Below are 26,034 nucleotides of genomic sequence, written 5' to 3' on the forward strand. Positions count from 1 at the left end.
TTAAACACTATTTTCATATTGTTATAAAACAAAGGTAATGGACAAAAGCAACATTTCAGTACATATTTTTATTACTGACACAATACAGGATAGGACAATCTGACATTTTTAATTTAGATTTGATAAAGTGAAACTACCTTAGTGTCCATATTGCATAAAGTGCTCTATACACTGCTTTTGACATGGGAAAAATCGGAGCAAGTTTGACAAAGGACTCAAAGCACAAAAATACTTCAACAAGACAACACGTACTGCCAGAGGAAACTACTGGTGCATATATTGAAAAAGTATTACTTAACGTACATAAAAGTGCATAATGCTGTTCTGTGTAGTGTGTTGATCTTTTATTCTACTACTTCTGTGACCTTGGAGGTTTTCAGCATCAATGTGTGGAAGACCAGTCAAAAGTACCTACGGATCTAATCAGAATTCGTTTTTAGCAGAAGAGGCATAGAAGGCACAATGAACTAGTGTGAGGTATAAATATCCAAACCTAATGCAATGTGCTCTTTGAAAGCAGTGTAGGAGTCACTGACCCAGATTTACAAATGAAAGTACGGCTGTCTATCCACACATAGCAAGGATAAATGAGCACTTCCTGGAATATGAGACTGCGGTCATTAATCGTCGGGAAAGAAAATGGAAATCAATTGAGCGGTAGTCAAAAGCTGACCTGCCCCATCTTAACCCTGTCAATACACTGAAATCTTTCGAGTTGGCGTTCAACGGCCTGGAACGATACATACGTGAAGTTTTATGAACAAAATTCCATACAACGAATGACTGAATAATGGTTTCAATTGAAGGATGTGAATACTTTAATGAAATGTATTTACACTAATTTATTGCTCCCTGATCCTTAGACACAGGTAATCTGTCGTAGTGGTTAAAATGATAAATCTGTAAAATGCTGACACCTTACAAACTGCAATGGAAAAAATCAAACAATCAAGAAACATTCAAGTATTATACTTAAAAGTTGTCTTAAATAATTAGAAAAAAAACTAAAATTATCCATTGCATAGAACCACCTACAGTTGGTTGTAGTTTAACTGTATATAATGTGCTGTGGTTGTGTATGAAATTAAGAACAAACACAGAAAACCAATAATATGCATCTTGACTGTAGCGCAACAGGATATTGTGTGAATACCTTCCTCATTCACAGTAAAATATCAATCACATTGGATTGTATATAAATTGACATTCAAAATGGACAATGATAATGGGCTGTGTGATTAACCTGATACCCAGTGTACTCTGGAGCCCTGCAGCTATATTGTGCCATTACAACCAAGTGTCCCCTGTAAGCACTGCTTGCAGCTTTTCTATCTTTACTTTTGCTGAGGATATAGTCTGCAAGATCAGTTCTCACATCACAAAACAAACACTGAAATGTTAAAAACGCTACATTTCTCAGAGTTAGTGATTCTCACTGGGTTCTGCAGAGCATGACTCTTGAAAAGGCAGAATTCAAATCTAAGCATTGTGAAGGTGTAGAATTTACATTAATGTTTAAAGTAATTAAATATTACGTTTTTAGCACAAATCCACAAAGACGAGGCCAAAAATGTTTCTGCTACATCTTATGGACAATTATATGCATTTGTTTGTTTTTAACTAAGCATTGCATGAAGACAGTTTTCAGTATTCTATAACTGATATAATTGAAAAATAAAATTCTTGAGAAACGCTACAGTTTTGAAATTAGTTACTGAAATTAGATTATGGAAGAACTTTTAGTAGGCGTTTACATATTTTAGCAAACTATTTTCTGAAATTGTCCTGCTGAGCGATTGAAAAGCATCTTTTCTTTTGACTCAAAGCTGCTCATCACACGAGCTGCAGCAACGTCCAGGTGCTGTCGCTCGCTCACCAGTGCTCCCACGTTCACAGCGCGGTCTCCCTCCAGTTCCCTTTATTGCTGCGGTTCAATGCAGTTCCCGCTACGCCCTGCAGGCACGGCGCTCGAAGCCAGCGCTCCGGCCCGGGGGCTCCGCTCACATGTCGTTGGAGGGGGTGCCCTTGCTCTTCCGGCCCGGCAGGGGGAAGGAGGACTTGCTCTGGGGCTGGGTGAGCCGGCTGGTCAGCACGGTGAAGGGCTCGATGAGGGTGGTGCGCTCGGTCACGCTCACCTCCCACAGCTTCACCTTCTCCACGCGGGCCCACTGCTGCGCCGTCTCCAGGTCCACCTGCCTGCGGTGGAGGTCCGTCTTGTTCCCCAGGACGATCACCACCACCTGAGGGAGAGAGGCCCAATCAGACAGGCCCAGCAGAGCCACGCAACACCGGCTCACTGGACTGGAGGTCAAACGCACTCTTCAGGGGGTTGTTGAACATAAGGGCAAAATAAGTTTAGATTCCCTTTTTTGTTCACAATTATAAAACTCAATGAAGAAGTATAACCTGTTGAAGTGGTCATTTGAAATGTATATAATTTGGATTTTATGTTAACACTTTACAGTTTATTAACATAGCAGGTACTCATTAACTACATCTTAGTTACTCATAAGAACAGTGTAATTAAGCATTTGTTAACATGTACATTGTAAAGCATTACCGAACTGGTTAATCAGACCATTTTTTTATGTATAATGTGTATTGATTATATACACCACATAATTACACTGAGATGAGTTCACTTGGGGAAAAGCAGTGAAACAGATTCTAATGAAGACCAATATCTGGGGAATACACAGTCACCACTTTTTGTCTCGGTGCGAACATGCCTGTAACCCCACTGAGCCGGCTGTGCTGTCCTGCCAGAGCTGAACATGGGTCACCACCCCCCCTCCTGCACAACGCACCATGTACATCAATACATAAACACATAAAGCAGAACCTCTGGGCAGATTCATATTTCCAGTAGAAAAGACCAATATAGTGCAGGTTATAAATAACTAACACCAGAGCTATAAATAGACAAACCTAATGATTTATTCATGGAAGAGCTGAAAAAGAAAGAAAAAGAAAAGCAGTGCATGTCTTGACCTCCTTCTTGTCGCGGGACTTGTCGATCTCCTTCTTGAGGACCTCGATCTTCTTGAAGGACTCCAGGCTGTCCACGCTGTAGACCAGCACGAACCCGTCTGCAAATGAGAAGTAGTGCTTGGGCAGCTCGAGTCCGTCCTGGAGTCCCCTGGTGTCGTAGAGGCGCAACTGCTCCTTCACTCCACGGTCCGTCTCCACCGAGGCCACGTACACGTCCTCCAGGGTTTCATTGGACTCGGACCCTGGACCACAAACACCTGACACAATCAAACAGCGCCTGCAGGCAACGCAACCGACATTTCATTTGATCAACGTAAAAGCTGATTTAGTCCCACAGAACTAGGATTGAGTGCCATGTCAGCCTTTTATTGGAACATCACAGAATGGGATTCAGCATTTAACAATTCATTTATACAGCAATTACTTCAAGGGTTGATAATCGTTTAATATTTGTCTGATTTGAAATCTTCCTTTTACAGTATTTTTATATCAAATTCTGTATTTAATATAGCAACAATTACTACATAAACATTTAACTTATTAATGCGTTTTCTGGAGTGATTGTGTATATATATTTAGGTGCCATTGATGATGATAAGATCCAGAACATTTTTACAGCTACTACACAACTGACTACTTGTACATGTTTCGCGTTTACAGAAAGCAACAATGCAAACAAGTGTGGTTTGTGGAAATGTGCCAACTTACTGGGTGCCACCCCAAACCAGCTCTCCTTCAGTCCAGGAACTCTACTATTATGCTGCCTAGAAGAAATGTCATTGATATCCCTCGACACTTTCTGCCTGTCATTTTACTATTAGTCTAGTATTTAAACATGCATTTGGTTGGTTCAAAACCTGCTTAATTACTTTTTGGGCCGATTTGGACTATATAATCAGTGTAGGGCAGTAGCATATAGCCACTGAAGTATATACTATTGAACTGATTGGTAATTTATAAAGCTATTATTCGAAACAATTCAAAGTCTTGAAATGATCTGGCATTGCTAGACTGGTTGCTGGTGATTGTCGGGTTTATTTAGCTCTGGTGAGTATGGTCTAAGTAGAGTATCTGTATGTAACGTGTTGCAGGTCTAGATTGTATAGTAAACTGTCATCCAGGAATAACTCTGACGTGACAGCTATATAAACGTCACTGATGTACAGCTGCCACCGAATCAGGTGACGTCACTTATCACTCAATTAAGGGTCTTTACCTGCAGAAGAACAAACGCAAATAAGCCACTGTTTCAGACCACAACATGGGTGGTAATATTACTTATAGCATCTACCCTGGCTCCATTGAAGGTGAGCTGGCAGCAAGCACTGGTAAGGTAAAGCTATATCAATACCACCTTGCTAATCTGTCTTGCTATCTATTTACTGTTTTGTTAGCTTGTTTATTTGGGGGGGGGGGGGGGGGGGGGGATTAGATGCCGTCGAGTCCATTTTGAACCAAACTTGCCCCTGGAAATGGCATGCACACTCACCCACAATATGATTCCCATACAGCAGCTGTTCCAGGATGGCAGTCTTGCCCACGGATGCCAGCCCGCACACCACCACTTTGCAGCCCTTGCCCATGCCGTGCGCCCGACCTTGCACTGCTCACAGCCCGCACAGACACACGGCCCGGCGCAGCGGCTCGTAACGGAAAGCAATTCGGCTACAATAAGTTAATATCACAAAACCATGATGCGAGGAATAAACGAACCTGCTTCGGGTTTTGTAATATATAGATCAATAAAACTGAATGCAACATTCAAGAAACAGAAAGACTGTACAGATCGTATAACGACACCAGGTTATAGTCCAGTGCAGCTCCTACAGAAAGACAAACACCCACTGACTGCTGCAGTGACCAGGAAGTCCGACTCCAGCACTGCGCATGCGCTGCATTCGCACTCGCCGTGCAGAGACTGGGCCAAGACCATTTGCAGATTATAACAGGGATTGGAAACGTACTAGTATTACTTCAGAGTGACTTACAATTGTTAACATTGACCCATTTATATAGCTGGGCATTTTCTGGTGCAATCTACACCTTGCTCAGGGGTACAACAGCAGTGCCCCCACCTGGGATTGAACCCTACCCACTCCACACTACTGCCTCTATTAAATATTAAATATTCAATTTAAGTTAAGATTTAAATTATACTTAATCACTAGTGCTAATAAATTCGTAGGCTACTGTATGTTGTAATGAGCTAACCCCACATCATTACAATGTATAGTAGGCCTATACATACTGGGATATACACACATACACACAAAATGTTAACTCTTGCAATAGGTTATTGAATACTTGAATAGACAACTAACGAAATGAATTAGTTATCAGAATATGTAAACACACTCACACCTCCACAAACACTCACTTTGGCTGTCCCATGTGGCGTGCCTGTATGCTAAGACACTTTTTGTCCTAATTATGGGGTTATTTTAAGAATCTAAAAGGGATATCATTAATATATATATATATATATATATATATATATATAATGTATGCATTTTCTATTTAAAAATAATAATAATAATGTAATCATATAGCTCAGTACTGATCCTGGAAAGCTACAGTATACTACAGTACAGCAAGTTGTTCTGCCCTGGGGCTCTACAGCGCAATGAAAACAATGCACTACAATTCCCAGTGACCCCTGCGCTGCTCAGCGAACTTCCGTCACTGGGTTTCAATAAAGCATGATGGGATAGTTCTCTCTCTCTTTCCGGCTGGTACGCCATCATGTAAGAAAGATTCTGTCTTTTTCGCTGTCTGTATAATCCACATAACTGTTGTTATTAAACGTTGCCATCGGCTCTTAACACTTTGGAATTAAACAGAGGACACTCCAAGCACTTCGATGTAACCGTTATTTTATCGTTACCATGAAAAATGAGAGATTAATGGTCATTGCACTTTTGGGAAAGATGCAGGTTACGTGTAATGGCCAGTATAGTGGAAGTGAGTGAGCAACATGGCTCCCTGCTCTGATTTGTTTTACCGTGTATTTCCACCGGTCTTACAAACTGCTCCATCTTCGATTTAATCCGTTAAGTGTTTGACGCTGAGTGAGGTGCGCTGGCGCTCCTCGGCGCGGCCTGCAGGTAACATGGCTGCTCGCACTGCTGTAGCGCAGCCGCTGCGTCTCCGTGAAACGCGTTACTGCCAGAGCCGGGTTTGTTTCCAGGTGTTGAGAGAGCGGGTTAGTGGTCGGTGGCAAAGGAAGCTCATTTTGTTAATGCTGGTTTCTGTACAGTGGTACTTAAAATTGACCGGTTTCCCTCTCTTAGTTTAGACCAAAATGGGAGCGTACAAGTACATGCAGGAGCTATGGAGGAAGAAGCAGTCCGATGTGATGCGCTTTCTGCTCCGGGTCCGCTGTTGGCAGTACCGCCAGCTGTCCGGCCTGCACCGGGCTCCTAGACCCACCAGACCCGACAAGGCCCGCAGGCTGGGATACAAGGCAAAGCAAGGTGCGTACCGGCTGACCAGCAATAACTGTTGCAGTGAAATGTGTCAGACTTGTATTTAAATGTTCAATGTGTGGATCTCCACGCTGGTCACTGATTGTGTTCACATCTGGATGTGTATTCCGTTGCTCAGAGTGGGTGATTGAATCCAAATCCCAATCAGATATGACTTGTATTACTAAAAATAAATGCATTATTGGAATACATTACTTTTTTTGCTCTTCGAAAATATGAAACTAAGGTAAAGTAGAGGTTTGATTCCCAGGCAATTTGCAGGCCATTTCTGACGTGAGGAGATCAAGCTTTCATTTTATACTTTAACTTCAGGGGCTTTAAACCTTTAAATGATTTCTGAAAACATAAGTCAGCTGTATTACTATTCATCCCCAAGATTAATCCCAAAAGTCTTTCTGCCATTTTTTTTTTTTTTTTTTATCTGGAAAAATATTCCACAAGTCTGGAAGTGAGTTGTGTTTTGCAAGAAAGCCCTTCTGCTGTGCCATTACATCAGAAACCGCTCTTAATCCTGAATCTTGCCTTGTCCACAGGCTACGTCATCTACCGTGTGCGTGTGCGCCGTGGTGGTCGCAAGCGCCCCGTGCCCAAGGGAGCCACCTATGGTAAACCTGTCCACCATGGTGTCAACCAGATCAAGTTTGCCCGCAGCCTGCAGTCTGTGGCTGAGGTCAGTATCTTTCACATTCTTCATATGTGGTGTCGGCCAAGTCCAAAGTTTGGTTTTGGTTTTAAGAGTTACTTTTTTTTTTTTTAATGCACAAGCAAATCTACATTCAGTCCACACTGCAGTTCAGCAGTTACAAGATGGAAGATGAGTGTAATTTATGCATGTGTATCTGTTTGGTATTCTGGACATCTCGCCTTCAAAAACAGAATAGCTTGAAAATAATGTTGGTTAGAAGCCTTGTCCCAGTAGAACTGGATTTTGAGCTTTCTACATGAACTGTGGGATGGAGATGTGAACATCCACAGCTAAGTTGTCCCTCTGGTCTGCATTTGTCTCAATTAATAAACTATTTCATCTAGTATATACATGATTGATAAAATACAAGGAAATCTTTCCTCTTTTTTTGGTGGTGTAACAATGTTTTATAATGGTTTATGAAGGTATGTGTGTCTGCTAGTCTTGCTGAATTTGGTCATTAGGATTGTTCTATGATGTCATTCTAAACATTTTACATTTCTTAATGTGTAACTTGCTTTTTGATCTAAATATTACAGCTGTCATTTTTCAATAACTTTTAGTTTTTCTTCCTTTGCTTATGCATATTACCACTAATCCTAATATTCAGACATCTTTGATTCATGGATGTGTTCAGTGTCTTAATTCTGAATGTTGACTTGATTTTAAAAACTCATGTGACTACTCACCTGCTTGGTCTCTGCAGTATTACCGAATCCTAATGCTGAGTTCACCCTTGTGTGCAGGAGCGTGCTGGCCGTCACTGCGGGGGCTTGAGGGTTTTGAACTCCTACTGGGTGGGTGAAGATTCCACCTACAAGTTCTTTGAGGTCATCCTCGTCGATCCATTCCACAAGGCCATCAGACGCAACCCTGATGCCCAATGGATCACAAAGCCTGTCCACAAGCACAGAGAGATGCGTGGGCTGACGTCAGCCGGCAAGAAGAGCCGCGGCCTGGGCAAGGGCCACAAGTTCCACCTCACCATTGGAGGGTCTCGCCGTGCTGCCTGGAGGCGACGCAACACCCTGCAGCTGCCTCGTTACCGCTAATTGCTGCAGTGCTTGTATATTTCATCTAATAAACGACACTTTTTCGATGGTACCTCTCTGCTTGATTAATGTCTTAACTATGATCTCTTGATTAGCATTTCATACATGAGCATTTGCTACCTTCACTTGATATTTTATTTTTCCCCAATTCATTCACAATTATTAATGACATGAAATGTAATAGAAATGCAAATTATTTTGCACCTCTTTCACCAGGCCTGTTTGGTTATTCTATAGAAATTAAACCCCTCTATGAATAAAACTGTTCCAGGGCAGGTGAGGATTTGGAGATCCTTCCTATATGTAGGATCCTGCTGTGGTGATGCATTTATTTGAATGTACTTGAGAGAAGCATTACAGGTTCTAGTCATTCTCCAGCCATAGCTTGGACTGCACTGAATCTGGAGACGGGCTGGGTTTGTGAAGTCAATATACATCTAACCCAGGAACTACAAAGAAGTGTGAATCTTGTCCTGCTTTGTAGTGCCTAGGTTAGATGTATGTTGACTTCACAAACCCAGCCCAAGGTGGTTCTCAAGTCTGGTCTGAAGGACCTTCTACCCTGCTGGTTTTTGTTCTAACTGAGCTCTTAATCAAATTACTTCAATTAAATAATTATTTGATTCTAAATTGTGTAACTGATAAAAAGTTGGTTCCTTAATAAATGTTCCTTAATTTTATACTGAACTTAAAACCCCTATGGTTTAAAACCAAAAGGCTATGATTTAGCAAATTGCTTCAATTAAGTAATAGCTCATTTCCAACAAAAACCAGCAGGGTAGAGAGTCCTCCAGGAGCAGGGTTTGGAATCACTGGTCTAGATCAGGGTTTTTTAAACTGGTCCTGAAGTACCCCCTGACCTGCTGGTTTTTGTTCCAACTGAGGACTTAATTGACTTAACAGTAATATGCCATTTAATTAAGACCTAGGTTGGAACAAAAGCCAGCATGTCAGGGGGTACTCCAGAACCAGTTTGAAAACCCCTGATATAGATGATACTGCAATGTGGTTTTGTAAAGCTGAGATATAATCACATTACTCTGCTAAACTTCTAAAGAAGGGTACCTTTGTTTAACCATTAACCAGTGTGGAGGTCACCCTGGTTTGTTTTGCTCTACAGGTTGTCAGTCTACTACAAGCTAATTATTCTGTTTTTTTCAAAATCTGTACAGTGATTTGAAATAGATGCTCTTATTAAATATACCAAGGCAGACCAGTTATTTGAAAGCAGAAGCAGAAATATGTATAAAAATACCAATTTATAGAAACATCCTTTTGTAAACAGAAACAACCCAATGGTAAATATTGCTTACATATAGTTTATTACATAAAGCTTTCAGATGTTCCCTGGATGGATGGGCAGCAGTTTAGTAAAGTTAAATGCTTAGTTCCATCTTTAAATCCTAGTTCAAATAACATTCACCTAAGTACAGCTGAGATAATGTATCCAGTTAATGTGTTTTTTGCTTACTTAGATGTGAATTGCTGTATATGAGGTTTTATTTCAGCCAAAGTTTACAATTCCTTTCTTGCTTGAGAATGAACGTACTTCTGATAAAAGCATTTATTTGGCCTTTGTCTGGGTTTTACATTAATATGTTCAGGTAAGCATTTAACCTAACAATAACATATCTTTGCTGAGACATTTGGAGTGTTTTGGCCCATCAGAATCAAGATAAGTGCATTGTCTTCTTTTGCGGTACTACAATGGACACAAGATAGTTAAAGAGTTAAATGTCTAATTTGCTGCCAACGACCTAATATGCTGTTTAACAAACTTAATGTTCGTTTCCCAACCTGTTTATAATGGAAAGCGTGGCAGCTATTAGCACGTCAGCTAACTAACTTCAGTGAATTGTGTATTACAACGTTACAGCTCAGAATCACAACCATTTTGCTGAGTTCGTTGATTCCCACTGCACCCGTGGCTATTGTTATCTGATTATAACGTCCGTCATTGTCATACGTTACGAGGGAAATAAAAACGAGCACGTAGCTAACGTTAATAAAACAAGACCCACCAGTGTTGCGATTTAACTAATGACTGTGTTAACTGGTGACTACAGTCCTAGTACTGAGGTAAAAGTACCAATGCCTGCAGAAAACACAAACAGCACACGTAGGTCACTCTTGAAACCAGCTCTGGCGGATCATTTGCAGTTGGAGTCAGCCTTAAACTTTTATGATCATGAGAAAGGAGGCCCTGAAGCCAGCTGATTATATCTGGACAATTGATAAAGTGGGGTATGCAAAATGCAGCCTCTGCACAAAAGAAATCAACAGCAACAAGGGCTCTCATGCCCTCTTGGCACACTGAAGTTAAGTGGTGTAAATAAATGTTGTCTTTTCCCTTTATTTATTTTGCACCAGAATGTTAAAATCACATCAGAATAGTATATAATCTGTCAATGTGTTTATTTTGTAAAGGGCTGGGGGGGATCTGATATGTGTAATTCTGGAGTAATTTTTTTAATCCTGTGATGAATGAGATTGAGACTATAATTGTTAGTGAGTTCTACTGAAAAGAACAACTGGTTAAACCCTTTGACCCCATCGCAGTATAACTGAAGAATGTGGGTTGGGGTCCAGGTTGTGCCATTTACTGACAAGGGGCAGGAGGAACCAGGGTTGGCAGTTAATTGGTAAACAGCAATGGGATTGAGTTGGGAGGTCTCTGACCAGAGGCTTTTTATGGCTGGTCACTTATCTGAGCACTGGACTGTGTACAGACCTAGAGTGCTTATCCTCCAAAAGACACGGCCTCAGATTTGTATTCGGTCTTGGAACAGCTCCTGCTGTCAGGTGAGGCTCTGGCTGTTTTCACTGTCCCTGTAAATTGGGGCACACATTGGGAATTGACAGTTTAGATTGAAACGAATTAAATACTTTTCAAGTCTCTTCCCGAAACTACAATTTTCAAGATTTACCTAATTTTCCATGCAATTCACATTCCCATATGATAATCTAACACCTCTCTAGGCACTTAATCCAATTATTATGCACCGTGTAACAATTGTAACAATTAATTATAGGGGTGCATAAATTCAAAGCAATTTATAAAGAAAATAGATTAAAAAAAAAACACTGCCAGTAGAATTTGTTTATATCTGCATCTGTTTCTAACTTAATAGCCAGACTAGTCTAGTGAGAATGTTGATTACATAATTTACAGTTTTATAGATGGCATTCATTGGTGTATCATGGATTGTGATGATAGGTATGGGATAGGATGATACTTGGGGACTTGATCCAAGTCTTCAAAATCATGAAAGGCATCGACCACATCAAACCAGAGGAGCTTTCCCAGATCAGCAGGGACCCACGCACCCGGGGACACAAATAGAAATTGGGCTTCAAGGCATTCAAGACAGAAAACAGGAGACACACAGAGAGGCGTCACAATCTGGAACAAACTCCCCAGCGATGTGGTAGAAGCTGAAAATTTGGGAACATTTAAAAATAGGCTGGATAGGATCCTTGGATCACTCAGTTATTAATGGACACGATGGGTCGAATGGCCTCCTCTTGTTTGTAAACTTTCTTATGTTCTTATGTATGCATTAATACACATGTTTTCTATAAACATTATAAAGTACAATTGAGGCTGAAAAACAAGAGTTGGAATTAATGCTCAACCAGCTTATTTATTTATTATTAATGAATTAGAAAAGGAAGGATTTATTTAAATAAATGATTTCATTGAAGATCCTAGAGCATATCATGTATGATGAAGTGAAGTTATTATTTATTTATCTATTTAACAGTTTGCTCTCGGTCATCCTCTATTCGTTTTAGTGCAATCAGTCCACTCTCTCGGTGGTCTCTTTGCAATGCCCTTGGTCTCCCCCCAACTTTGAGCTGTGAAAGTGTGTCACTGGGTTAAAATGACTCAAGAGCCGGGCTGGGGGCGGAGCCGCCGCGGAGACTCTGGGTCACATGACGGCGCTGTGGGCAGCCAGTGTGCGGTGAGAGCGACGTCGCTGCAGCTCCTGCCCTGCCTTTAAACATTGCACTTTCATTTTGAAAACGACCCTGGCACGGCACACGCAATGTAAAAGAGGATTAATAGTTGTTTTTCTTAACTGCAACATCGACAAAAACAACGGGAAAAAACCTCAACCGAGCACAAGTAAGACTTTAAGGGGAATCTCTCAACATGTACATCTAATTTTCCTGGCTTTCTTGTTCTACGAGAATCGCAGATCATATTGCAGTTTTTAGGGAGGGTTAGTACATTTCAGCAACTTGGAGGAAAACTACATTTCACGGCGCACAAACGTCGAGTTGCAGCCCAAGAGAGCCTTTCTTTCATTTTGCTCAACTTAGAAAACGGCCAGTGCCTTCAGCTGGGAAGACATGGAATCCACTAAAGCTGGTAAGTAACAGTTTTGTTTTTTAATATTCCCCTTGAATCATGACATAATTAGATTTTAGTCTGTATTTAGTAATAATAGTCATAATATTGTGTGTCAGAAAACGATGAAGCGGTGTCATTAAAGACTCGCACTGAGCATAGATCAAGAATGAATGAATATATTGTTGCGTTTTAATTTGTGTTACAAGGTTTCGCTGTAAAATGGCCGTTGTTTTTAGGTGGCAGCAGAAACAAGACAGTTTTCAGCTGAAGTAGTTGCAACTTGACGCCAATGTGGGTTAGCAGTGCCAGCGGGGGCTGTTGTTGTTGCGCTCGGCTCCGGCGGCGGTGCTGCCCCGGCGCTCACATGGCCCGGCGCGGCTAGCCATGTGCCCGTGTGTTTACGCCGCCCGGGCGCGGCCGCTGATTGGTCGAGCCGCCGTGACGCGCTGGTTGTGTAAGGCGCGCGGGTGCGGCGCGGCGCGGCCCGGGGACACGTGAGCGGCGCGCGCGGTGACCCAGTTCCGAGAGCGCGGCTGAGACACGTGCGGGCGGGCCGGCGAGATTGGCACCGCCTGCCAGGAAGAAGACTTCATGCATGAACATAAGATGCCTTATAACAGCGAGCTTCTTTGTGCAGCCTGCCGTGTGGTATAATAGTTTGATCTGTTCCTCTTACAAGATTATAACGTATGATCGAGGTATTCATTAGTTGGATTCTCAATGTAACCCCCCCTTTCTTTTGGGTGTTTAACTAGTTTCCATTTACTGCTTATGATGATGAACCTTTGTGTTAAAGGAAACTCGTAATAAGGTGAATGATTGTTGCATGAGTCACACGGGCTCTGTATTACTGTACATGGTTTCCTGGAGCGTTTATTCTGTGTTAGGAATGGCAGTCTTGTATTATGTAATGGATGGTCCAATGGGTGTAGCTAGGCAAAATAAGATTTTCATCGTCATGTTAAGTCAAGTAACTGTGCTGCTTCCTGTCAACTCCTATACCATACCTTCGTCTGACACTCATTAGAAGAAATTAGTTGGAACTGAACCACTGTCTGCACGTCAAACCAAAGAAGTACATCTAATATGGAAATGGGAAATGGAAATCACAGAATTGTCATCTGTACACGCAGAGATTGACATGAACGAGCTCCCCGTTGCTCTGAATTATTTGAGTGTATTGGATTAGAAAGTCATCTTATCAAGTATAGATTTTATTAATTGTATGTGCACAGCATTAATAGAACACAGAATAACATAAATACTTAGCTTTGTATTGGCAATATTTAATTGAACACCCTTTTAAATAATAGCATACAACTTTGATTAGAAACATGTTTACACACTATGCATCTGATCTAGATACAAAGTTTCATTATGCCATTTTGGTGTGGGGTCCTCTCTAGGCTTCTGAAATTTTAAAGGAAGTGTAATTTTACCTACATTGTTTGTAAATTATAATTCAAAAGTATTCCCAAGTGCCTTTTAAGTTATGTCATCTTCCTTTAAACACAGTGGTGCTGCTTTTACATTTGGAGGCTGGACTTCAGCATATGCACCATTAGGCCAGCCTACACCCTTTTTAAAACAAGATTATGTAACAGTGTTATCCAACTGTGCTGAGTGGGGAATGCGAGAAAGCAGGTCACCCAATAGAGTGGATGAAAAACATGACTAGTTGGTCTGGTCTGCTTTTCCTTTCTAATGCACTGGGTGTATTCTATAATTATAAACAGTCTCTTAAGTGGATTTTTCTTTTCTTTTCATGGCAGAAGATTAAACAGGGATTACATGCAATTTTAATACTTATTGCTAAATCTGTTTTCGTACAATGATTTAAAAAAATATATATGTTAATTGAGCTTATTATTGAGAGAGCTTTCCTAGATAGTAAAGAGTGTATTTCTGATTTTGGTTAATGGTATGCATATCATCCAGCCATGTGGTGAGAGGTCCTGGATGTTACTAATATTTGCTCCTGTTAGTGTCTTTACTTTCTGTCTTGTATTATCATGAAAATGTTGAAATTGCTTACTGCTTTTATTAAAATAATGCCTTTTGAAGGTAGTACACTAACAGAACACTTTATTTATATAATGTTTCCTTGTAATGGAGCAAAAAACGAAACAAATTATAGTGCACATTATGACTTAACTATTGACTTAACACTGGTTTTCCTGGTATGAAAAAGTCAATATGAATTACATTCAGTATTAGATCAGTTTTTATTTTAAGAAGAGGTTTCTCTGTAGTAAGTTTTGTTTTGAGAATTTCATAACCATTCAGTGTGTATACTCCTTTTGTCTTCTTTCAAATATGGCAGTCTAAACCAATAAACTGGTTCCTTGACTTAGTCACTCTGCAGTGGAATAAAACAGCCTAATGTGTTCTGAACACATGAGTGCTGCTTATACTTTATCCCAGTGTGCATGAATAGTGTACAGTTACATTTCAAATAATTGTGTAACCTTGAGGTAGTTTACGCCCTGATTTCTGCTCAGCTCTAACGATCTCCTGTCTCTCCTGTCGCTGTTGTTTTTGCAGGAGGTGTAATAGCCTACATCAGCTCCTCCAGCTCGTCCTCCAGCCCCGAGTCCTGCCACAGTGACTGCTCCAACAGCAGCTTCCAGTCCTCCTCTCCCCCCCTCCCCGCCTCCCCCAGCCAGAGGGGTGAGCTGGCAGCCGACGTCTGCGTGACCAGCAGGGCACAGAGCCACGGCCGGTACCACTCCAGCGCCAAGCCCGGCCGCTCAGCCTCCACAGCCAAATGTGGCATCACAAGTGAGTCCAGAGGTCCTGTAGTTTTATTGACAGACATATGAGATTAAATACCACTACTACTAGTGTATGGTATGCATATCCACTGCTATGATCTGTGTTTTTGCAGAGATCAACGGCATGGTCCTGCTGTGCAAAGTGTGCGGAGATGTGGCGTCGGGTTTCCACTACGGCGTTCACGCCTGCGAGGGCTGTAAGGTGAGCTAATGCAATGTGTGGCCCTTTAAAACATAGGAACAAAATAAAATAAAGCCATGTGTTAGATATGTAGTGTACATTTTCTAAAATAAAAAATATTTTCATACATTGATTTTAATTTATTCCACTTTGACGGGCTGATCTCACAAAACATCTATTTAGAATTCAGTCGTTTTTTTAACCTTTTTATCAGGTTATCAACAGCAGGTTTTCATCTTAAATCTGATTCCAGTTTTACAATCCATTCTGACTACTGCCTTTATACACTCACCTAAAGGATTATTAGGAACACCTGTTCAATTTCTCATTAATGCAATTATCTAACCAACCAATCACATGGCAGTTGCTTCAATGCATTTAGGGGTGTGGTCCTGGTCAAGACAATCTCCTGAACTCCAAACTGAATGTCTGAATGGGAAAGAAAGGTGATTTAAGCAATTCTGAGCGTGGCATGGCTGTTGGTGCCAGACGGGCCGGTCTGAGTATTTCACAATCTGCTCAGTTTCTGGGATTTTCACGCACAATCATTTCTAGGGTTTACAAAGAATGGTGTGAAAAGGGAAAAACATCCAGTATGCGGCAGTCCTGTGGGCGAAAATGCCTTGTTGATGCTAGAGGTCAGAGGAGAATGGGCCGACTGATTCAAGCTGATAGAAGAGCAACTTTGACTGAAATAACCACTCGTTACAACCGAGGTATGCAGCAAAGCATTTGTGAAGCCACAACACGTACAACCTTGAGGCGGATGGGCTACAACAGCAGAAGACCCCACCGGGTACCACTCATCTCCACTACAAATAGGAAAAAGAGGCTACAATTTGCACAAGCTCACCAAAATTGGACAGTTGAAGACTGGAAAAATGTTGCCTGGTCTGATGAGTCTCGATTTCTGTTGAGACATTCAGATGGTAGAGTCAGAATTTGGCGTAAACAGAATGAGAACATGGATCCATCATGCCTTGTTACCACTGTGCAGGATGGTGGTGGTGGTGTAATGGTGTGGGGGATGTTTTCTTGGCACACTTTAGGCCCCTTAGTGCCAACTGGGCATCGTTTAAATGCCACGGCCTACCTGAGCATTGTTTCTGACCATGTCCATCCCTTTATGACCACCATGTACCCATCCTCTGATGGCTACTTCCAGCAGGATAATGCACCATGTCACAAAGGTCCAATCATTTCAAATAGGTTTCTTGAACATGACAATGAGTTCACTGTACTAAACTGGCCCCCACAGTCACCAGATCTCAACCCAATAGAGCATCTTTGGGATGTGGTGGAACGGGAGCTTCGTGCCCTGGATGTGCATCCCACAAATCTCCATCAACTGCAAGATGCTATCCTATCAATATGGGCCAACATTTCTAAAGAATGCTTTCAGCACCTTGTTGAATCAATGCCACGTAGAATTAAGGCAGTTCTGAAGGCGAAAGGGGGTCAAACACAGTATTAGTATGGTGTTCCTAATAATCCTTTAGTGAGTGTATATGTCAATAGCAGCTGATTTGATAAGGCTGTTGACAGGACAAGATCAAAGCTTTCCTTCACACATAGTGGTTCTAACAGCAGTGCTGTTTAGTGTGCAAAGCACAATATCGCTCACAAGTTTCATTCAAAGGCATTTGAAGTCTTAGGGGTTAAGTTATGCTGCTAATATTGGGAGCATTTTGTTCTCTCAGTTGGAGCCGTCTTTGTTCTACTGCATTAGACAGTTTTGTTAAAGATTTAGATGCGTTAGAGATGTGCTCGCCTAAGCTAACCTAAATATATTTTAGAGTGTGAGGGCCTTCATCATACTTTCCAACACCCTATTCTATATTTTGATTATCTGGGATTTTGCAGATGCTGCAGTTCTGCCTTGTTAAGAATGACAGAATCCTGGGTTTTTGGTTAAAACTGGGTCATTTCTACCTGCACTGAGCTCCAGTATTGGAATTGATGCCCCGAGGGAATGGCAAGTTTATATAAAAGTAGTTCAGATTTTTTTAGACCCATGCTTAACTTTTTGACCTAAATAATTGTACTTACTTATTAAGAGGCATTGGGAAATCCCTCTTAATATGGAGCATACATTCATTTTTAGTTTTTCTTTAATGTAGATAAAACTTTAGTTGACACTTATGAGGGTTATAGAAATGTTTTAAAATAACTAATGAGTTGGTTAACTAAGAAATACTTATGTATTGCCATAGTGTCCACTGCAAGGTAATGGATATAAAAGTAAGCAGCTTTGCATATTCACTATTCGATAAGTAAACTATTTGTCTGTATACACCGTATTGATTTATTGATTGTTTTTTTTGTTTTTTTTATTGTTCAGGGTTTCTTTAGACGAAGCATTCAGCAAAATATCCAGTACAAGAAGTGCCTTAAGAATGAAAACTGTCCCATAATGCGAATTAACAGAAACCGATGCCAGCAGTGCAGATTTAAGAAGTGTTTGTTGGTTGGCATGTCCAGAGATGGTAAGTCACACTCTGTCACACTTCCTGTGTTTTGCTGAAACGTGGGTGGTAACCATTCCAGTTCTTAGTTTAACTGAATACTGATTTGCTTTGGGGACTGGAAACTTCAGAGAACATGCTTTCCAAGAATATCTTTTCAAACTGGGCCAACATACTTGGCAGTATTGTTCAAGTTTAGTTGTCAGTGTGATTTATGATGATAATATATTGCATCTAGTTTCTTAATTTCTTAATTAATTCATGTTTTAATCTTCCAGCTGTTCGATTTGGACGCATCCCAAAGAGGGAAAAGCAGCGCATGCTTTTGGAGATGCAGAGCGCCATGAACAACATGATGAACAACAACCAACTCCATGGCCAGATGCTGCCCACGGAAACGCTCACTGGAGAGACAAGGGTCTCTCCCTCGCCGTCTTCACTCTCCACCTCCATCTCCCTCCCAGAGGAGCCTCAGCCCATCCATGAACCCCTTCAGCCAAACCCGGAGGAGATGGAGACCGCCCAGACCCCCTCATCCTCCAGCTCGGACAGTGGAGAGGAGGAGGTCATCGGAACGGTCACCAGGGCCCACAAGGAGACCTTTATGTACAACCAGGAGCAGCCAAGTCCCTCGGGAGAAGACCAGCCTTCACAGTCTGGAGACGAGAGGGTGAGTGGCAGCGTGGAGGAGAAGCACATGGAGTGGAACAACAGGAACGACCACAGCAGCTTCAATGGCTACCAGCAGCTGGGCAGCGGGAACCCACACACCATCCACGGACTTCACAGACAGGAATCCCTGACATACTGTCCTGCCAGACAGGCGAATGGGCTCGGCAGTGGATGCTGTCCCAGTTATGTTAATGCTTTTTCTCACAAAGGCCACAATGACAATAGTCTGATTACCAACAGGGGTTTCAGTGGACCTGTCTGGAGCGGGGGAAACAGGATGCACCTGGTACGTAGGTTTGTTCAATTATCTAATTTGCATGGCATTAGAGAAGTGTGGTGTGTGATTTTTTAATGGGATCACAAATCGCAAAAAAAGCTTAAAACATCTTAATCTATCCCTGTTCTCAGTATTTCAGTATGGTGTAGGTGAACTTGTATGAAGTCAAAGAGAATCACTGAGTGCGCTCTGCTGTATTTGTAAATGTACAGTCTGCCAGACTCCCTGTTGATGTCTTTAGATTTCAAATGTCACGGCACCCAGCTGTGACTTTTTCTTTTATCTTGCACATTTCTGTAACTTGCAGCAATTTAGTCTGTAAGAAAGGGAACACTATCTACAGGCATCGTCATTTTTGTTTTCTGTTTATCTCAACCACACCATGACTTTGTGTTGTGGTTTTATTTCCCCCAGAATGTACTTGTATTGTCAGCATTGACGTAGCGATTTGTTTTTTTGTACAGGCTATTGTAATGTGGTGTTGTGCTTTGGTGTCCATGCAGGTGTGTCCAATGAGCATGTCTCCCTTCGTTGACCCCAGAAAGTCGGGCCACGATATCTGGGAGGAGTTCTCCATGAGCTTCACCCCTGCGGTACGAGAGGTGGTGGAGTTTGCCAAGCGCATCCCCGGCTTCCGGGATCTCTCTCAGCATGACCAGGTCAGCTTGCTCAAAGCTGGCACGTTTGAAGTAAGTCTTTCATAAAAAGCAAGTCAGAGCGTTTGGATTCAGAGCTCAGCTTTAAATGGACTAGAATATGACTCCCAGTCTTCCCCTGTTTGCTCGGCCAAGAAAACCACACATTATTCATTCACTATTACAGATATCAAGATTTTGTTTAGTTTGTGTGTCCCCCCCCCCCATTTATTCCTCAGTGATATGTTTGTGTTGATGTTTGGCTCATCAATGATTAATCTGAATGTAAGGCAAAACTGTAGCAGTAGTTACAGTAATATAGATAAGTAAAAAACAATATTGTTGTATATTCATTCATGCCACATTGCTGTATGTAAAGTGCACTGCATCAGATTTTGTTCTTTAAAAATGCTACTTCATAAAAAAAGACTAATTCAGCATTGTGTGCTATTCTGTACCTCAAGTCACAATTTACAATAATAAATTATCTGTCTGACAGTGTAAAATCTATTTTATTTGTAAAAAAACAAAACCAATTAAGCAATATGTAGGCCTATGACATACAAATGCAGGAATTCATCAATTTAAAATAATGCAATTGCCAATATATGACAGCTATTGACAGTTTTAATAGTATATTTGGTAAACTGCTGTCTTAAAAATAATCAGAGTGTATTTAAATACAACTTGTAAATGAACAAAATAATCCAAGATCAAAGTCTGAGCCTTGAATCCATTATGCAGTATTTTCTGTGGTCTCAAATGAGAGGATGATCTTATGAGTCTTGTTTTCATGACCTCCCTAAGGTTCCTACTCCCTTCATTCACCAGGGGTGTCCCATTTTATAGCAGTAAACAGAACACATTTTTAATGGAATGATCTGTAGTGCAAATAGAAGGAAAACAAACATTTGAGAGACTGGCTAAAGTGGATATTTTCTCAGAGTTTGCCTTTACTTTCCCAGTGTTTTACAATCGGTCAGACTTGAAGCATTGATACAATGCCATGATGTCTCCCCCTGACCTTATATTCTGTTAACTTGAACAGGTGTTAATGGTCCGCTTTGCTTCCTTGTTTGATGCAAAAGACCGTACTGTGACTTTCCTAAGTGGGAAAAAGTACAGCGTGGATGCCCTGCGATCCATGGGGGCAGGAGACTTGCTGAACTCAATGTTTGAGTTCAGTGAGAAACTAATTGCTCTGCAGCTCAGCGAGGAGGAGATGAGCTTGTTCACAGCAGTTGTCCTGGTTTCTGCTGGTAAGTAAAGGGCACTTCTGCTTTTATGTCTTCTTCTGACATTTAAGGCTCTGCAGTGTGGTACCAGTTTGTAAGACTAATTAATGAATCCATTGTAATGTGAGTTTGTCCATCTATCTAAATATACAGCACATTCTGTACTTGGAAACGTGTGTAATGCTATCATAAGTGCTGTTTCCAGAGGGTATTAAAGTACTTGTGCATGTTATGTTAATTAGTAAACTTAGTTTCCCTCCCCGATTGTATGTATTTTCCTTTTCTTAAATGTAAATGTAGGGCTTCCCAATATGACGTAGGTTTGCTGTTTATGTGTTTGACACCTTGGTGTGTCGTTTGCAGTCGTTTAAGGTATTCTTTAACTTGACATCTTGATCATGATGAGCATGTTTTTCTACAGATTATTTGGAAGGTGATGCATATTCATAAGTAAGCACTGCTCTCTGAACTGGAGTGTGAAAAGTATTTGCATGTTAAGAGTATCATACAGACTAATGTTCTTCAATGTTGTGGAATTATAAAGCATGCAACACAATGCTTGTGACTCAGTCTCACAACTTCAGTAACGTTTTTTTTTTTTTTAATTGTAACTGTCGATGTATAAATTAATTGAATTGCTCTGACCATATTCTTCCTGTGTTCCCTTTGTCTCTTCAGATCGTTCTGGGATTGAAAATGTTAACTCAGTGGAAGCGCTGCAGGAAACTCTAATCAGGGCACTCAGAACCTTAATAATGAAAAACCATCCCAACGAAGTCTCCACCTTCACCAAACTGCTTCTGAAGCTTCCTGATTTGCGTTCCTTGAACAACATGCATTCAGAGGAACTGCTAGCCTTCAAAGTTCACCCATAGACCACACTTTTTTTTATTTTGTATTAACATTTCTGGACCCTTCTAATACATTCAGTAACTTTGTTGTATATTTCACTATAGAATGTTACTATTTATGTACACACTTTACATTTTCCTTCACAATCGCTATGTGGATGACATATTGAAGAGGCGGAACTTTGAATCAATATGAATCTTTGTACTGTATGGCTGATTTGCCAGTTGCGTAAAAGAGCGCACACTCAATAGCTCTGTGCATATTGTGCTCGCAATGGCAAACTTTCAAAAGCACCTTTTATTATCGAGAGAATAAGTAATGTACAATGTGAGTGCAATATGTGACCCGTTTTTGTCTTTTCTTTGTTGTCTTTGTTTAGTTTTCAGAGAGATGTATATTATTTCCAAAGTGTATTGCACACCACCAGAGTTAAAGTGTTCAGGCATAGGGAGGTTACTGTAGATGTTCAAAAGACGAAGTTTGTGCCTGATAAAACCTTGCATAATGCCTAGGTGGTAACGGGGGTTCAATAATGTTTAACCCCTCAGAGAAAAAAAATAATAATAATAATTTTAGAATGTGGTAATTGCTGCTAATGCATGGCTATCCTGTGTGATCGGGTATTGTGTACATTAACTGCCTGTTCTCAATAGAAAGCTTTGATCTGCAAGAAGTTTTAAAGTAGATGGATTGTATCCCATTATGGGAAGATACAGGACATTTCTCCTTTATTTCAGTTGTAGTTGTAGTGGTGCATTTGTGTATTAATGTACTGTTCTTAATGTTAGTGTGCTTCGGAAGTGATGATAAACATTCTGTAAATGGCAAAGAGATTCTAGACATTTGAAAGCTTGAACAGCTTTGTTTGGTTCTCCTACATTACATACAGAAAGTAGTTCCCTTCCAGCTTTTTAATTTTTCAGTCAGTCATGTAACAGTGTGGATAAAGATTGCTAGTACTTAAACAAGTAGTTATTGTATTACAGCAGGTTGTGGAGGGGTTGGACAGTACTGAATGTGGGAAAGTACACTGGCATGGGAAAAACCCTTTTGAAAGTCAAGTTGAACTGTTGTGGTAGTGCAAGCATGCCACCACTGTGGAGTGGTGCTACTGCTGCTGATCTTAAGGTGATTGTCACGTAGAGTCTTTTTAGATTCTTTGTCGTTGTTATCGGCAGCAGAAATGTCTTTTTATGACAAAGGCATCAGTCTGAAGGCAGATGTGCTCATACACAACTTGAATGCATGTGGGCGAGCGAGGTGAAATGACCGGGTAATACCTGTGTGAAAACTTCTCATAAGACCAGTGTTACATAGCTCAACTGTACTTGTAAAAAAACAGGAGTTACATTCCTCGTGTTATTACATAGAGCAGTAACTCTCAGTGAATATTGGAAGAATATTCTAAGTCCCGCCTTTTGAGTTTTGCTTGTGACAAATGACAAGCATTTGTAATGGTTGATGATCATTAATGGTCTTGAATCTGATATGAATCATATTTCAAATGTTTTTAAATTGATACTGTATTCAGTCTACTATGACTTGCTTACATTAAAGGCTACCTTCTGTTTCAATTAAGTATTAATTGGCATATAAAAAACCTGAAACTATATAATCTGATGTAAAAAGCCAGCACACAGGGGAAAAGGATAATTCAATTCTGTATTGTGGCGATTGTTCCCTAAACCTCAAAAGGTGAACTCAAATTTCAACACTTCTCAGTGCTAATGCAGCAGGAGGATTTCTGGAGGGCTTGGAGAGTGTGGTAAAGGACACTACACTGTTCATTTCCCTCCTGTGGCTTCTCTGTGTTCCTCTGCAGTGCAGCTGTTATTGACAAAAGCATCTGGCTTTTTCAGTACTTGCTGCTTCTTTGTAACTGGCTGCAGAGTACAGCGAGGACAAAAAATAATTTGAGCCAATTAGGAAACGTTGCATCACAAAAGCTGCAGTCTCTCAGCGGCACTAAACAGGCTGTTGCTGGGCGTTTTGGGTCTCTCGCCTTGCTCAACTTGTGTATAGGTCATTCTGCCTTTATACTGTGTTATAGTTGTAACAAATCTCAAAACTGTATTCTGTCTCAGTTGTACATCTTTTCTATAACATTTTACGTGTAAAAACCCAAAGTATACATAATCTATATAAGGAGAATAATATATACATACATATATATCCATATAAATAAACATGCAGATTGTACAGAAGCTGAATGTCATGTTCTTCATTCTCAATCTCTCAGTGTATAATCAGTGCTGATACATGAAGATTTTCAAAAGGTTCTATTCATATGAAATTCATTTTTATACAGAAGTATTCAGCTGCTATTTATGTTGCACTGTCAAAACAACATTCTGAGTAATAAAGGCTCTTTTGTTTGTGTTCTAAACTTGGGTGTCTGGAGAAATTATTTAACCAGATGCAACAATTTTGAACATATGCATAGTGGTAAAACCAGCCAGCCTCAACACATTTGACTAGCCTGCTAAATACGTTTATATTAAAAATACAAATCCATTGCTAACAATTTAATGAATTTCTTAAGAAAAGGACAATAGCACTGATATGTTACAGCCAGTGTACACTTTCATATGTATTCTGTATGCACATGTATACTGAGCTATGGCAGGATACAGTCTTTGAATTCCAGCTGGGTGTTCTGAGTATAATCTGTAGTTCCTTTCATGACAGTTTGACAGGCACGCTGGAAGACACTTAGTTATTTTCTACTTAATGTGCTGTTCACTTCACTTCAAAACCTCCCTGTACAGAATGCAAATAAGAACTTTCTTCATAATGAATGTGTGTGGTCAAATGTCCACACTCACCCGATGTATATGTTCTGTAGTATGTGCTGTATGTTGAGACTGAGGTGTTTTATAGCAGGTGAGGTTCTAATGATTTATTGAATAAGCTTGAACTCCTTCCTTATTTAAGTAGTTTATTGTACAAGTTATTTTTCATAAATTACTTTGTCTGTAGTGTAGCATACGTTTATAATAATGGCAACCCCCCCACATTCCATTTTCTTCCAAGTTTAAGGATTATTTGATCTGTAAAGCTATTTTATACTTGTTATTATCAGATAGTATTTTAAATTCCACCGGAAATTGTTGATAATGATGATAACGTCCATAGTGCAAACCTATATCATTTTCGTTTATAGGAATTAATTGGAATTCCTTTTTACAATAGGGTTGTTTTACAGACATGTTTAACACATGGCCCTTCTAATCCAGCCATCTGCTTTACCAAAACCAATGGATTAATACAAAGTGATATTCAAATTGATGGCCTGGATATAACATTGTTTTTGTGTAAGAAAAAAAGTTTGCACCACCTTCTTGAACTGGAATAAAACAAATATTAAAATGTTAAGCTAGGGAAAAGCATTTCAGTTGGAGATCCTAGATTCACTGTCAACACTGTTCAGTGTTGAAGTGCTGTTTGTTATAATGTTGACTGGATTAATTATATTATCAGTGAAGAAAGATCATCTTAAATTAATTAAAATCCCTTTATGTCCCTTTAGTCCTTTATGTTTAACAGCTGTCTTCAATCAATGTCTTAAGATCACACTAATATTGACTAAGAAAATAATTGCTTTCATTAAGTTATTGAAAAGCTTGGTTGTAATGAAAATCAGAAACCTCTGTGGCTCTCCAAGACCAGGGTTTAAAGCACACGGTCTTTCACTTCTTGCAGGTACCAGTTTTGTATCAGAATGTATGACTATTGAACTGTAGGCAGTTTTTTTCAAAGTATATGGGCCCTAAATATACAATGAATAGATTATAACGATTCAGCATGTAATGTTCATTGGAATTTGCATGCAAAGAAAATGACTTATTCACATGCCTAAAATTACATAAGTTAAAATAGTTCTTGCTTTGCAGTGAATAGCCAAGGCTGGATATGTGATCCCATGACATGGGTATTAAATATGATTGTTTTCGCCTTGGTGCTTTTACCCCACTATCCTTATACTTTCCCGCTGTGTACCAGCATAGGGACTGTGCTTCTGACAGTATTAGTGTACAACACATCTGTGACAGGATTCCCTGTGTAAATATTATGCAAAAAATATTTTGAATACTTTCATAAATGCTTTACAGTGTAACTGATGCCATGTATGAACAAGGAAGTAGGATTTTAAATGCAAAAATTGTATATGAAACATTCTATCTTACTTATGATATATAATTAATTTCCAACAGTGTTAAAAAAAAGAAAAAAGCCAAGCTGTATGAATCCTTGGTAAGGATTTTCTTAAGTACTGTATGCATTTCTATGTATGATGAATGTCTGTTAAAATATGTTTACAACATTAAAAAAAAGTGGCAACATTATAGATTATTTTTTAAGGACATTTCAAA

At 40.2% G+C, this 26,034-nt stretch overlaps 3 protein-coding genes across 5 annotated transcripts; 2 read left to right on the forward strand and 1 right to left on the reverse strand.

Moving 5' to 3' along the window:
- Positions 1-49: 49 nt before the first annotated feature.
- On the reverse strand, positions 50-4,854 carry nkiras1 (NFKB inhibitor interacting Ras-like 1). Its single transcript, XM_066715717.1, has 3 exons — positions 4,481-4,854; positions 2,992-3,233; positions 50-2,240 (listed from the first exon to the last, which is right to left on the reverse strand). The coding sequence occupies exons 1-3, from the start codon at positions 4,572-4,574 to the stop codon at positions 2,001-2,003; spliced, it is 576 nt and encodes a 191-aa protein (XP_066571814.1). The 5' UTR covers positions 4,575-4,854; the 3' UTR covers positions 50-2,000.
- An 803-nt stretch (positions 4,855-5,657) lies between these two features.
- rpl15 (ribosomal protein L15) lies at positions 5,658-8,265 on the forward strand. 2 transcript variants are annotated; one of them, XM_066715718.1, is made up of 4 exons: positions 5,658-5,735; positions 6,282-6,464; positions 7,010-7,146; positions 7,908-8,265. In XM_066715718.1, exons 2-4 carry the CDS (start codon positions 6,293-6,295, stop codon positions 8,211-8,213), a joined length of 615 nt encoding a protein of 204 aa, XP_066571815.1. In that variant the 5' UTR covers positions 5,658-5,735; positions 6,282-6,292; the 3' UTR covers positions 8,214-8,265. The 2 variants fall into 2 exon arrangements, with proteins under 2 accessions (XP_066571815.1, XP_066571816.1); XM_066715719.1 differs by having other exon boundaries at positions 5,661-5,735; positions 6,287-6,464.
- Positions 8,266-12,184: 3,919 nt separating this feature from the next.
- nr1d2b (nuclear receptor subfamily 1, group D, member 2b) lies at positions 12,185-26,007 on the forward strand. Of its 2 annotated transcripts, XM_066715724.1 has the most exons (8): positions 12,185-12,588; positions 15,115-15,351; positions 15,458-15,546; positions 17,867-18,011; positions 18,269-18,948; positions 19,443-19,628; positions 20,623-20,833; positions 21,488-26,007. In XM_066715724.1, exons 1-8 carry the CDS (start codon positions 12,570-12,572, stop codon positions 21,682-21,684), a joined length of 1,764 nt encoding a protein of 587 aa, XP_066571821.1. In that variant the 5' UTR covers positions 12,185-12,569; the 3' UTR covers positions 21,685-26,007. The 2 variants fall into 2 exon arrangements, with proteins under 2 accessions (XP_066571821.1, XP_066571822.1); XM_066715725.1 differs by lacking the exon at positions 20,623-20,833 and having other exon boundaries at positions 21,488-21,674.
- The last annotated feature ends 27 nt before the right edge of the window (positions 26,008-26,034 follow it).

This window comes from Amia ocellicauda, chromosome 10 (assembly GCF_036373705.1).
Source record: "Amia ocellicauda isolate fAmiCal2 chromosome 10, fAmiCal2.hap1, whole genome shotgun sequence".
Classification (NCBI taxonomy): domain Eukaryota; kingdom Metazoa; phylum Chordata; class Actinopteri; order Amiiformes; family Amiidae; genus Amia; species Amia ocellicauda.

What these genes read in the sequence shown, in the direction of transcription:
- rpl15 (XM_066715718.1), top strand. Translation starts at nt 6,293, where the DNA reads ATGGGAGCGTACAAGTACATGCAGGAGCTATGGAGGAAGAAGCAGTCC. An exon ending in GGGATACAAGGCAAAGCAAG is followed by an intron (nt 6,465 to 7,009) that starts GTGCGTACCGGC and finishes CCTTGTCCACAG; the next exon opens with GCTACGTCATCTACCGTGTG. An exon ending in GCCTGCAGTCTGTGGCTGAG is followed by an intron (nt 7,147 to 7,907) that starts GTCAGTATCTTT and finishes CCTTGTGTGCAG; the next exon opens with GAGCGTGCTGGCCGTCACTG.
- nr1d2b (XM_066715724.1), top strand. An exon ending in ACGCCTGCGAGGGCTGTAAG is followed by an intron (nt 15,547 to 17,866) that starts GTGAGCTAATGC and finishes TTTATTGTTCAG; the next exon opens with GGTTTCTTTAGACGAAGCAT. An exon ending in AGTTGTCCTGGTTTCTGCTG is followed by an intron (nt 20,834 to 21,487) that starts GTAAGTAAAGGG and finishes TTGTCTCTTCAG; the next exon opens with ATCGTTCTGGGATTGAAAAT.
- nkiras1 (XM_066715717.1), bottom strand. Translation starts at nt 4,574, where the DNA reads ATGGGCAAGGGCTGCAAAGTGGTGGTGTGCGGGCTGGCATCCGTGGGC. An exon ending in GTATGGGAATCATATTGTGG is followed by an intron (nt 3,234 to 4,480) that starts GTGAGTGTGCAT and finishes TTTGTGGTCCAG; the next exon opens with GGTCCGAGTCCAATGAAACC. An exon ending in AGTCCCGCGACAAGAAGGAG is followed by an intron (nt 2,241 to 2,991) that starts GTCAAGACATGC and finishes TCTCTCCCTCAG; the next exon opens with GTGGTGGTGATCGTCCTGGG.